Raw genomic sequence first — 14211 nt, 5'->3', positions numbered from 1 at the left:
ACATAAAGTACTTGGTAAGTAATTATTATTATATGCTTTAAATTTTTTTTTTATATTATCTGCTTTATAAATTTTATAAAGTAAAGTTACTTCCCTACTTTATAAATCACCATGACTATGGAACCAGTGGGCGGTTAGAAAATTTACTACTAACAGATACAAAAGTGGGTGGTAGGTATAAAAAGGCTGACTATCCCTGATTTACCTTTTTTTTTTTTTTTGTATTTTTCTGAAGCTGGAAACAGGGAGAGACAGTCAGACAGACTCCTGCATGCGCCCGACCAGGATCCACCCCGCACGCCCTCCAGGGGTGACGCTCTGCCAACCAGGGGGCGATGCTCTGCCCCTCCGGGGATCGCTCTGCCGCGACCAGAGCCACTCTAGCGCCTAGGGCAGAGGCCAAGGAGCCATCCCCAGCGCCCAGGCCATCTTTGCTCCAATGGAGCCTTGGCTGCGGGAGGGGAAGAGAGAGACAAAGAGGAAGGAGGGAGGGGGTGGAAAAGCAAATGGGCGCTTCTCCTGTGTGCCCTGGCCGGGAATCGAACCCGGGTCCCCCGCACGCCAGGCCGACGCTCTACCGCTGAGCCAACCGGCCAGGGCCTGACTATCCCTGATTTAAATGATCACTTGGAACCAATGATCTTATACAAAATTATAAATGGATTCCAAAATTATGTGCATATAAATATTATATGGCAAAAAATATATACCTAATGTTTTAGAATTTTTTTAATGGAAATATAAATTTTTTAAATTCTTAAATTATAGTTTAGGAAGCACTCATGTAATTGTCTGAGGTGTAGATGATTTTCTCCCCAACCAGATTTTAAAGTTCCTAAGACTACAACAGTGCCAAAAAACAATTAACATTTGCTGGTTGACTGATCTATAGCAATTTCAATATATTAAATCAATAAACAAGATGTATTTAAAAGTAAAAGATTTCTCAAATCGAGTTTGAAATTAACATGAGGTTATTTAGTACAGAAGTCATTCCTTATTCGTCTGTTTATTTCTAGTACTTATCCAAGTGTCTGGCATATAGTAAGAGCTCAATAATTACCAGCTGAATGAAACATCACAGCCCAATGGTACACTAAAAAAAATTAAGACATTTTTCATTAGATTGCTACATCTAGGATCTAAGTTATCACCAATGGTTATAATTAACCTATTCAGATGTCTAGAAGGATACCAACTTACAACGAGAAGAAAATGATAAGTATTACAAAGATTGCCTTTAAAATTCTTTAACTTGCAGGACTTAAAAAAATCATTTAGAATATTCTTTCTCCTTATTAATTATATTCAGATCTCAGTGTACAGTTTTCTGGAAAGTTTTAAAAGAAGAATGAGTTAGAGTCCATCCATTCCCTCATCCTCTTGAGATTTCTTAGTACCAACTTTAATTTACCAAGTAACTGGTACTGCCAACTTTTAAAGCTGAATTATAAACTCCAGAATATACCCAGAAATTTATATTGGCAACACTGAAACATTCAGAACCACAGCTGGGCTAGTAGGTATTGCAATGCAATAATTACTCACTATTACAGAAGGATTTTTGGGACATAATGTTATAGCAAAAAGCATGACAATATTAAATCACAGAAGGTTGCAAAACACTAAATTTGTTCTAGTTCTGTTATGAGAATCAATCAATATTGACCACAAGAGGCCTATGCACTGACAGGCTGCAGGTGTGCAGAGAAAACCTACTTTCCCTGAAACCATTCTGTGACCAGAAATGGGAGTACTTAAAGCTCCGTGACTACACCATTTTCTGATCAGTTACTTTCATTCAGTGTTACAACACTCCTGGCTGTAAAGCTAATCATAGCAGAGCCCCAGTAGACTGGAAAAACACAGGCAGATCTGTTTAATTAGTTTATCAATACTAGTACATCAAACTTCATGAGCTATTGACTAAACCTTTGATTATTTTTGTACTATAACCACTACCTGCTTACTAGGTTACTTTTGGTATCATTTGACATCGTATGGCAGATGACGTATGGCTCAACTGTGTGCCTAAGGCAGCATGTACTTGTAAAAATGAAATTTCGTACTTATAGCAATAAAACATCAATCAATTCTCTGAACAGAAATTTTAAAAAACTTATGTCAGTTTTCCCACAACATGAGAAGATTAAGCGTGTTTCAGAAAACTAACAAGGTATTTCAAGAACAAAACAACTCAAACAAATAGACCAGTAATTATGTTTATAGTGACATTTTTTAGCAAAACATTAGGCAGCATAACAGAATTTAATTTTAAAGGAAAACAATGAATAAACAGAAAAGTTCTATTATAACTATCTGAAAGGAACGAACAAAACAGCTCTGAGTGAACAATGACTAGCACACAGAAAAGATAGCTCTAAAAGCAGGAATGGTCTAAGACTGGCTCAGGAGCCAATCTACTTGGCTTTGGACTCTTACTATCCCACACACTAGTTGTGTGACCTGGTCAGATAAGTTAACCTCTCTGTTACCTTGTCCTCATAGACTAAAATGGAATTCTATCACAAAGCAATAACAGATAATTAATCCTCCCCCTCTCAATCTCTGGAAGTTAAACAACATACTTCTAAACAATCTATGAGTCAAAGAAAATCATAAAGTAAGTAAAAGATTTTTAACTGAATGACAATGAAAATAATCAAATTAAAATTTGGAAAAACCAAGTAAGGCAATGCTAATAGGAAAAACCAAGTAAGGCTACATAGTAATAACGGCTTATATTAACAAAGAGATTTAATTTGAGTTCCTAAATCAAAATATTAGAAAAAATAAAATCCAAATTAAATAGATGAAATATAAAAGATAAATATAAATCAATAATATAGCAAAAAAAAACCCCAATGACATAAAAAACAAAAAAGGTGATAAAACCAAATGCTGTTTTCTAAAGATCAATAAAATTGATAAGCCTCCAAATCAATCAAGAAAAAAAGAAAATCGTCTCACCAGGTGGTGGAACAGTAGATAGAGCATCAGCCTGAGACACTGAGAACCCAGGCTTGAAACCCCAAGGACACTGTCTTGAGCGTGGGCTCATCTGGCTTGAGCGCGGGCTTACCAGCTTAGCTTGAGTGTGGGATCATAGACATGACCCCATGGTCACTGGCTCGAGCCCAAAGGTCTCTGGCTTGAGACCAGGATCGCTGGCTTGAGCAAGGGGCCACTGGCTTGGCTAGAGCCCCCTGATCAAAGTTCATCTGAGGAAAGCAGTCATTAACAACTAAGACGCAGCAACTATGAGTTGATGCTTCTCATCCCTCTCCCTTCTTCTTCTTAGTCTCCTCTCTCTCTCTCTCTCTCTTTCTTTCTCAATTAATAAAAAAAAAAAGAAAACTGAAATTACCAATAACAGGACTTAAAGAGGAAACACCACTGAGGAAGCTACAGACATTAAAAGAATACTAAAAGAGTGGGGGGGTGGGGAGGGGGCAAGGAAGGAGAGAGAGGGGGTGGGGTTAGGAGAGGGGCAGAAAGAAAACCAAATAGAAGGTGACGGAGGACAATTTGACTTTGAGTGAGGGGTATACAACATAATCAAATGTCAAAATAGTCTGGAGATGTTTTCTCAGAACATATGTACTTTGATTAATCAATGTCACTGCATTAAAATTAATAAAAATAAGATTAAAAAAAGAATACTAAAAGAATGTTAATAACTTCATGACAATAAATTGACAACCTAGATGAAATGGATAAATTTCTTGAATAACAAATTATCAACACAGATTCAAGAAGAAATCGAAAATTGCATAGTCCTGAGCTGGAGATCTAACAAGACCATCTTAAGGCTTGATGATTCACTAGAAGAACTCAAGGGCCCCAAAAGTTGTTATACTCAGGGTTATGGTTCGTGACAGCAAAAGCAAAATTGGCAAAAGTAAAAGGCATATGGGATAAAAAAAAGTCCGGAAGAAACCAGGCACTAACTTCCCAGATTCCTCCTGCCAGTGGAGTCACAGAAGACCTGTGTAATTCCTTTCAGCAACAATGTGTAACCACATGTACAAAGAGCTGCCAATCAGCAGACCTTGACTGAGACAGACAGTCCAGGCTTCTTATTAGGGAGCAGTCATGTAGATTGTATGCCTGGACTATGTACACTGTCATCAGTATGTATTATATTAGAAACTGAAGCTCCTGACCATAGAAGGAAAGCAAATGTTTACCATAAACCATGTTTAGTATAAATGATTGGACAAACTAGTATACCATGGCCCAAGATCCCCAGTGAGTAAAATACACATCGGACAGAACAGTAGAAGAGCTCAGTTTGCCAGAGTCTGCTAACGGTCAGTCATGAAAACCTACATTTTGGGGGATGTATAGGGTTTGCACATCCCAAGTCAGCTGAGTTAACCGTTTCCCACACAGGCCTATACCAAGTAAACAATTTGAATTCGTAATTAAAAACCTTCCTGGCCCTGGATAGAGCATCGGTCCGGCATATGGACATCCCAGGTTCAATTCCTGGTCAGGGCATACAGGAGAGTCAACTATCTGCTTTTCTCCCCCTCCCTTTCCCCTTTTTCTCCCTCTTCCTCTGCCGCAGCCAGTGGCTCCACTGGTTCAGGCGTGGCTGTGGGAGCTGAGGATAGTTCCATTGTCCAAGCATCAGTCCTAGACAGCAGCTGCCAGGTGGATCCCAGTTGGGGCACATGTGGGAGTCTGTATCACTATCTTTCCTCCTCTCACATTAAAATAAAAATAAAAAAAACTTCCCATAAGTTAAACTCCCATGCTCAGATAACTATATGGAAACAATAAAATAACCAGACAGAATAAAGTAATACAAATTCTACACATCCTCTTTCAGACAACAAAGGAAAAACACGTCCCAACTCATTAATAAAGCCAGTATTAACCTGACTATCTTGGTATCAAAACCAAAGCCCTACAAGAAAAAATTCTTCAATAATGTATAGATGCTAACCTCCTTAACAAAAGTTAGCAGATCAATTCTAACAATATATATATTAAAAGGTTAATACACCAGAGCCATGAGAGATTTATCCCAGGAATAAAAAGGCACAGTAACTAAGAATCAATTCCTGTCACTTACCCTATGACGAGAATGAAGAAAAATCACGATAATTTTAATAGTTATAGAAAAAGCACTAACAAAATTCAAACCTTGCTCATTATAAAAACTTTCATCAATCTTAGAATTTCTTCAACATATGATTAGACATCTGCCTATAGCTATCATCACATTCAGCGCTAAAAGACTCAATGCTTCCTACATCAGAAACAAGGCGAGGATGACCACTCTCATCACTTCTATCCAATATTTAGGGCAGGCTGTACTCAATATGATATGACAAGAGAAAGACACAGAATCAAAAAGTAAAATTAGGCCCTGGCCGGTTGGCTCAGCGGTAGAGCGTCGGCCTAGCGTGCGGAGGACCCGGGTTCGATTCCCGGCCAGGGCACACAGGAGAAGCGCCCATTTGCTTCTCCACCCCTCCGCCGCGCTTTCCTCTCTGTCTCTCTCTTCCCCTCCCGCAGCCAAGGCTCCATTGGAGCAAACATGGCCCGGGCGCTGGGGATGGCTCTGTGGCCTCTGCCCCAGGCGCTAGAGTGGCTCTGGTCGCAACATGGCGATGCCCAGGATGGGCAGAGCATCGCCCCCTGGTGGGCAGAGCGTCGCCCCATGGTGGGCGTGCCGGGTGGATCCTGGTCGGGCGCATGCGGGAGTCTGTCTGACTGTCTCTCCCTGTTTCCAGCTTCAGAAAAATGAATGAAAAAAAAAAAAAATTAAAAAAAAAAAAAAGTAAAATTATATTTGTACATAATATTATCATTTATCTAGCAAAGCCTAAGAAATCTATAAAAGAGACATCAGAACTAATAAGTAAAATTAGCAAGGACACAAACTGTAGGCTAGCAATGACCAATTGGGAAATGAAATTAAAAAGATAACACCATTTGAAATAGCATTTGAAACAACTAAAAACTAAGTTTAACAATATATGCAAAACTTATATACCAAAAACTACAAAACTGCAAAGGGAATTACATGGACTAAGACTTCCTACTGTGAGAACAGTAATTCTCCCCAAATCGGTCTATAAATTCACTACAAACAATATCAATCCCACAGGCTTGTGAAGAAATTGGGATGCTGATTTTAACACTTCCACAGAAAGACAAAGGACCTAGACCAGCCAAAACATGGTTGAATACAGAACAGGATTGGAGAATTGATACTGCCTGACTTCAAGACTTACTAATAGACTACGATATACAAAACAGTGTGGTACAGGCATATAAGGACACACATACAGATCAATGAAACAGAAAAAAAGTTCAATACTCACACTAATAGAACCAAAGATTTTCCACAGAAGTAGCAAGGTAATTCAATGGGAAAAAGATACAGTCTTCTTAATAAATGATACCTCAACAACTAAATATCTGGGGGTAAAAAATGAATCTCAAACCTTACTTCACACCATCCACACAAACTAATTTAAAATACTGTGTAGTAAACACTTAACATACCAGGCCAGAAATTGCTTTTCTTAGAAAATCTGCTTATAAATTGGCCCCGACTAGTATCTGGGTATTTGAATTTCAGGGGTATTCCCTCATACTCTTACGAACAAAGGTGGGTTTACACACAAACAATATGATTTGTGCTAACATTTGCTCTTTATCTGGGAATCTGGAATTTTAGTATACACTAAGCTGTTAATGTTTATATGAACAGTCCCCAGTGAAAGACTCGGGTACTAAGTCTCTAATAAGCTTCACTAGTAGATAAGCTTCACACATTTTGTTACAGTTGACGGTACAAGAACCTGATTGTCCATGGGGAAATCACTAGGAAAGAATTTTTGGAAGCTTGCATCTCGTTTCCTCTAGTCTTCACCCTGTGCACCTCGTTTAGTTCTGGATTCTACTATGTCTCCTTCTTTAATAAATCATAACCAAGAGTGTGACTATATCCTGATTCTTACAAATCCTCCCAGTGAATCATCAAATCTGTGGATCATCTTGGGAACCCCACCATGACATGAATCATAGACCTAAATGTCATAGAGAAAACTAGTAAACTTTTAAAAGAAACCAGAAGAAATCTTTGTGAATGTCATAGAGAAAACTATTAAACTTTTAAAACAAACCAGAAGAAATCTTTGTGACACTAGGTTAGGCAAAAATTTCTTACACAGGTCACAAAATAGCCTGAATTATAACTGAAAAAAATCAATAAAATGGACTTTATCAAAATCAAATGTTTATTATTTAAAAGACATTAGAAAAAATATATAGAAGGCCATAGACCAGAAGAAAATAAATAATAGTGAATTACCATCTATCTGACAAATGGCTTATATCAGAATATATAAAGAATGTTTACATTTTAATTAGACAAAAAATTAAAAACAGGCTAAAGACCTGAACAAATATTTTAGGAAAGAAGACATACGACTGGTGTTGAACGTCACTAAGTATCCAGACAATGCAAGTAAAGGCACAGTGAAGTTACCATCAAGTCTAACAAGATCAAGTGTTGGAAGGGATGTGAACCAACTAGAACTCTCTTACATTGCTGGGTGGAAGGCATATGGTCACTCTGAAAAACAATATAGCACTTTACTACTTTCTAAAAATTAAACATGTACTTCCCAGACCATGCAACAAATGTATTCCCAGATATCTATCCCCCCAAATTAAAATATATGCCCACATTTAGCATTTAATTCAATCCAACTATATTTCAGCTGATAAATTTAAAAATTGTGAAATATCCAGATTACAGCAAAAAGAAATCTTAGTTTCCTAAGCAGAAAAAGTCAAACACAAGATTCCATATAGTATGACTTGATATACGAAATTACAGAATGACAAAACTATAGTGACAGAAAGCAGGTAACACCATACACAAAAATTAACTCAAAATGGATCACAGTCCTAAATATAAAAGCTAAAAGTATAAAATTCTTAGGAAAAGGACTAGTATGAATCTTAATAACCTTAAATTTAAATCAGTTTCTTTAGATATGATACCTAAAGCATAAGCAAAGAAAAAATAGATAAACTGAAATTCATCAAAATTAAAAATGTGCTTCAAGAATGCTATCAAGAAAATGAAAAAATAACATCTAGGGAGAAAATATCTGCAAATCATATATCAGATAAGGGTCTATTATTCATAAATATAAAAAACTCTTACAAGTGAACAATTAAAAGACAAACCAATTATAAAATGGGGAAAGGATCTTACATAGACATTTTTCCAAAAATGTATACCTGGCCAACAGATGATCAATAATTTTTTTATTAGGTAAATTTAAATAAAATTTTCAAAAGTAATAATCAGATGGATACCACACTTCACACCTTCTAAACTGTTTATAAAAGGAAAATAACAAGGGTTGGTGAGGATATGGAAAAATTAGAACTTGCATATATTGCTGATGGAAATGTAAAAATTTTTACCACCTGTGGAAAACAATTTGGCAGTTCCTCAAAAAGTTAAATATGGAATTACCCATATGATCTAGCAATATCACTCTAAGGTATATAACAAAAGAAAACTTCATGTCCACACAAAAACTTGTAAAGAATGTTTACTAGCAGCATTATTGAGCATTACTCATACAGTAGCACAGCCAAAAAGTGGAAACAATCCAAATGTCAATCAACTAATAAATGAATAAAAATTTCAGAAATAAGCAATTCATAAGTTTTAAACTGCAAACCATTCTGAGTAATGTAATGAAATCTCACACCATTCCACTCAGTCCTGTCCAGGATGTGAAATAATCTCTTTATCCAGCATACACCCCTGTGAGTCATTTAATAGCCATTTCAGTGATCAGACTGATGTCGAAATATCAACAACAGTGCTTGTGTTCAAGTAACCCTTATTTCACTTAATAATGGCCCAAAGCCAATCACATAATTTTTATTCCAGTATTGTTATAATTGTTCTATCATAAATATTATTGCAATCTCCCACTGTGCCTAATTAAACTTTAACATAGGTATGTATGCATAAGAAAAAATATAGTATATATAGGGTTTGGTGCTGTCTGTGGTTTCAGAAATCTAGTGGAGGTTTTGAAATGTATTCCTGGAGGATAAGGGGGGACTGGTGTAGAAAGTAGATTGTGATAATTTACAGATGTATACTGGAAATCCAAGTGGCAGACTGCAGTAAGTTAAAGATGTACACTGTACACTAGAGTAAGTACCTACTGAATACATTAAAAAAAAGAGAGATAGCTTTAAATATTAATACTTCATTATAAGTGAAAAAAACTTCTTGTATCTTGAATTTATACCTGTTATACTCTATTTATGTCCACCTAAAACATCTGCCCTGTAGTCAGTCACTAGCACTAGGTCCTTGAAAATATTCTTCAGTGGAAACTGTTCCTTCTCCTAAACTTCCCAGACCCAAAAAGATGGCCAGGCATCTTCCTTGATGCTCACAGTTGCCAACCATGGGCAAACACAAGGCACGTGTGCTGGCAGTTTTACTTTCATGCAGATATCAATACTTCTACTGAGTAAGCATTCCCTCCTCAGAATCAAAAATCTAAGAATACTTAAATATCTCATGTTGCATTTCAAGCAAGTGAAAAGCATATCATTCTTTGCCAGCAAAACAATCGTGAAAATTATGAATCAAAACAGTACCTCAATATTTTTACTGGCCACATTCTTCACAACAGCAGGAAACAGTTCAGATGCATTTTTCCCTTTTGCAATCAGCTAAAGAATAAAAGTAGAATATTAGGACTGAAACTTCTTTTAAATTATTCATTTGAAAACAAAATATAAAGCTCACATTAAATATTTAGAAAACTAAATCAGCAAATAAGCTATGGAATTAACAAGCTGAACTCTTTCGAGCCATCTTACTTATCCCAACTATCTGCAGCAAGGAATAAAAAACAATCTCTCATGTGACAATTATATATTCTACACAAATATATAGACATATTAATAAAGAAATATATAGTAGTTTAGGACATAATAAAATATTTATAATAGTTTTCTCTGGCTAATGGGGTTGTACTTTTAAAATATTTGTACTGTTTTTTATGTTTTTAAGTTCTTATATTAAATATGGTATGCATTCACAATGGGGGGGATGCAGAATACATATTATTTTGAACAAAGTATTATTTTTCACTTGCCTTTATTTCATAGGTTCCCTGACTTCTCCAACCATTACTTTACAAAGTTCCCTCACCAAGTCCTCTTTCTCTGGTTGCTAGAGTTATGTGCACCACCATCTTTCAGCAACACTATTCTGAATCTACGAAATTCCTAAAATTTCATTCATCTTCATGACTTAACTCTAACCTCTATAGGGATCAATTTTACAGACTCTAGCCCTAACTCTGAGTCCTAGTTCTACTTTTCTAACTGGACATTATTAGATGTCTCTCTCATCCAAAACTTGCTATCTAAAAACAAACTCATTTCTTATGATAAAATGGTACTCTACTAAATTTCCTATTTCCACCAATTTTACCCAAAACTATGATACCAAACATTATACCAAAAAATTATACCAAACATAGCAAACAATTATACCAAAAAGCCTAGAATTATCTTGGTCTCTTATAACTAGGACCTGCTGTGATTTCTTGATACACTCAAGTTAATCTCTTCTTCCTGCTGCTATCCCAGCACAGGTATCACCTCACAAAGGACTTTTCCATCAGTCCCCTCCTCCTATAAATAATATAATGTACATCCTGACAGGCTAAGCCCCACTGAAAGCCCCTGACTGCCTTAGAGTTCAAACTATTTCACTTAATTCAAGTACCCTCACAACTGGCACTAATTAAGCTCAAAAACCATTATTTTCTACACCAATACTATTATCAAAGTAAACTGATCAACGTACTACCAGAAAATTTTCTGGCTCCCCTATGACTATGCTCATATCATGGCCCCAACCCAATTATTTTATTTTTTCTTGGTTCTAACCTTTTACCTAGAGGATCATCAAATTCTGATCATTACACCTTGCTGGAGCCATCTCCTATTGCTAGCACACTATGGCATCTAAGCCTGATTTCCTCCAGAATTTGTTCACTCTTCTCTTTCCATTTGGAATTTCTGATGTGCTTTTATTTCCAATTATTTTAGTTTTATGTCTCCCTACATTCTTCCTTCACTCTCATTCACAGAATATATCTTTATGTCTTTTAAATTCAGACTTCGGTGCCACAATAAAGTTTTTAAGTATAGGATAATTTTTTGGAAAAAAATTCTTTATGAATTTCATACTGTATCTATGAAACAATCTAAAATAAGAGATAGAGGGTATTAGTTTTATAAATTTACAACAAATGTTTTAAAATACTATGAGGTATTTTAAGCATTACATAATCCATGGTAGCAATTTTTTAGAAGGCCCTTCTACCAGACAGCTTTAAAATATTCTAACACAAGCCAGTCTTTTCACAGTCTTTTTCCTTACCTGTGATATTATTTGAGTATTTTATAAAATCTACTGAGTACTACAGAAGGTTCATAAAATACTGCAACTAAAAACATCTTTATATGATCTTTGTATTTATAACTCTCTCAATTTCCTCATCTGTAAAATAAGGAATGATTAAATGTTCTCTATGACCCCTTCAGTTATTCAAATGATTACCTAAAGTCAGACATCCTGTCCTATTATATCTTATTCTAAGGCTTCCTCAGCTTTATTCTACAGAATGCTATTCAAAAAGATGTTAACACCTGAGAGAAGAAAGAAAAAAACCCTATAGTCAAATTCACTCAATAAATATTTCCTAAGAGGACACTAATGCAAGGGATTATTATAGGACAAATGCAAGAACACAGAAGAGTCATCTGATTTCCTACACACCAGTAATAGTTTCAAAAATATAATTAAGGGGCTATTCATAATGGCAACCTAGATTTTAAAATATACAGAAATGTCTCTAACAAGGATTTCACAAGATTGCTGTGACGAAAACAATAAAATATAAATATAATGCTACTGAAAGCCAGAAAAAGAGAAAAGGAAAAAAGGGCTATATAAATTCCATATTATCCTTATCAAATTTCAAAAAACAATTTTTTTTAAAACAGGACTTGACAATTTGATTCTAAAATTTATCTGGAAGATGAAACTTTTATTTTTTTATACCTCAATATTATTTGAAAATTTACAAAAATATATTTATATCAATCACTTTATTTTTATTTGATTGATTGATTTTAGAGAGAGGAAGGGGGAGAGAAAGAGAAAGAGGGAGAGCAGGAAAGACGGAGGGAGAGAAGGAGAGAAGGAAAGAAACATCAATTTGCTGCTCTACCCATTTATGCATTCATTGATTAATTCTTCTCTGTGCCCTGACCAGGGATTGAAATCACAACCTTGATGTATTAGGACAGCGCTCTAAGCAACTGATTACCCGGCAAAGGGGGGGGGGGGGGGTCACTATAATATATTTTTCCTGGTGTACTAAAACATAATTGAGAGAAACCATTGTGTAAGTTTAAAATGTCAACAGGTACAAGAAAAGATGCTCAACATCACTAATTGTCAGGCAAATGGAAATCAAATTCGTAACAAGTTATCACCTCAAGCCTGTTAGAATGCCTATCATTACAAAGAAAAACCCACAAGGGACAGCAAGTAGGGGTGAGAAAGTGGAGAAAAGGAAACCCTTGTGCACTGTTGGTGGGAATTTAAGTTGGTGCAGCCATTATGGAAAAGAGTATGGAAGTACCTCAAAAAATTAAAAATAAAACTACCATATGATCTAGCAATCCCATTCCTGGGTATGTATATGAAGAAAATAAAATCACTATTTTGAAAAGACATCTGCACTCCCATGTTTATTGCAGCATTATTCACCATAGCCATGATATGGAAACAATCTAAGTGTCTTTTCAACAGATGAATGGTGTGTGTGTGTGTGTGTGTGTGTGTGTGTGTGTGTGTGTGTGTGTGTGTGTGTGTGATATACATATACACATTCATTATATATATACTGCTCACAAAAATTACAGGATATTTCAAAATGAATGTAAAGTGATAAAATACCCCCTAAGTTTTGTGAGCAGTATATTTATATTATCATATAATGAACAATGGTCACATGTGAGAAAAAAGAAATCCTACCATTTGTGAACACTCACAAACAGATCATCTTGAGAGCATTATGTGAAAGAGTAATTTTAATTACTTATCGTTTTCTTACTTTTAAAAAAGATCAAATTCAAAATTACCTTTATACAAACTTCCTAATAAGAGGCAGTCTAACTAATATGCATATATAGCTGTATTGCCATTTCTTTTTATTATTAAGTGAGGGAAGGGAAGGCAGAGAGACAGATTCCCACATGCACTCTGAGCAGGATCCACCTGGCAAGCCCCCTACCCAGGGATGCTCTGCACATACAGGGAGGTTGCTCCGTTGCTTGGAAACCGAACTATTTTTAGTACCTGAGGCTGAGGCCAGGGAGCCAACCATAGTAGGGGGCCAATTCTCTTAAACCAATTGAGCCATGGTTGCTGGAGAGGAAGAGAGAAAGAGAGAAGGGGAAGGGGAAAGGGTGAAGAAGCAGATGGTAGCTTCTTTTGTATGCCCTGACCAGGAATCAAATCCGGGACGGATATCCACATGCCACTGAAACACTCTACCACTGAACCAACCAGCCAGGGCCTATATTTCCATTTCTTTGTGATACATTTAATTTCATTTAAATTATATTTGTGAGACTTAAGTAGTCTAGATTAGAACGTTGATTTTTATTTATCAGGTTGAAAAGTGATTAAAAAAGAACCAAATAACACATTTTCAGTATTAGGAATTTCAATACTAGCCTCAGATTTAGTGAAATAATTTATCTTAACATGAAATAAAAGCCAAAGTTCAATGAAATAATTAAGAGCAGTGCCTTCTTTATATGGTAGTACAGGACTATAACCTGCAGGAATGAAAACTAAAATCCCCAAAAGCAATCTTGGTAATCAATTATAAAAGTTGGCCCTGGCCGGTTAGCTCAGTGGCAGAGCGTCAGCCTGGTGTGCAGGAGTCCCGGGTTCGATTCCCGGCCAGGGCACACAGGAGAAGCGCCCATCTGCTTCTCCACCCCTCCCCCTCTCCTTCCTCTCTGTCTCTCCCTTCCCTCCCGCAGCCAAGGCTCCATTGGAGCAAAAGTTGGCCCAGGCACTGAGGATGGCTCTGTGGC

General features: G+C 36.2%; 1 protein-coding gene across 2 annotated transcripts in view; it reads right to left on the bottom strand.

Moving 5' to 3' along the window:
- AP3B1 (adaptor related protein complex 3 subunit beta 1) overlaps positions 1–14211 on the bottom strand; it is a 315994-nt gene that overhangs the window by 248516 nt on the left and 53267 nt on the right. For both annotated transcript variants that reach the window (XM_066381706.1, XM_066381707.1), the window contains exon 3: positions 9673–9747. In XM_066381706.1, coding sequence (XP_066237803.1) covers positions 9673–9747 — 75 coding nt within the window. The remainder of the gene's footprint in view (positions 1–9672; positions 9748–14211) is intronic.

The sequence above is a fragment of the Saccopteryx leptura genome, chromosome 4 (assembly GCF_036850995.1).
Source record: "Saccopteryx leptura isolate mSacLep1 chromosome 4, mSacLep1_pri_phased_curated, whole genome shotgun sequence".
Lineage (NCBI taxonomy): Eukaryota > Metazoa > Chordata > Mammalia > Chiroptera > Emballonuridae > Saccopteryx > Saccopteryx leptura.
The sequence above is the reverse complement of the archived record's forward strand: the minus strand, read 5'-3'. Positions and strand labels throughout refer to the sequence as shown.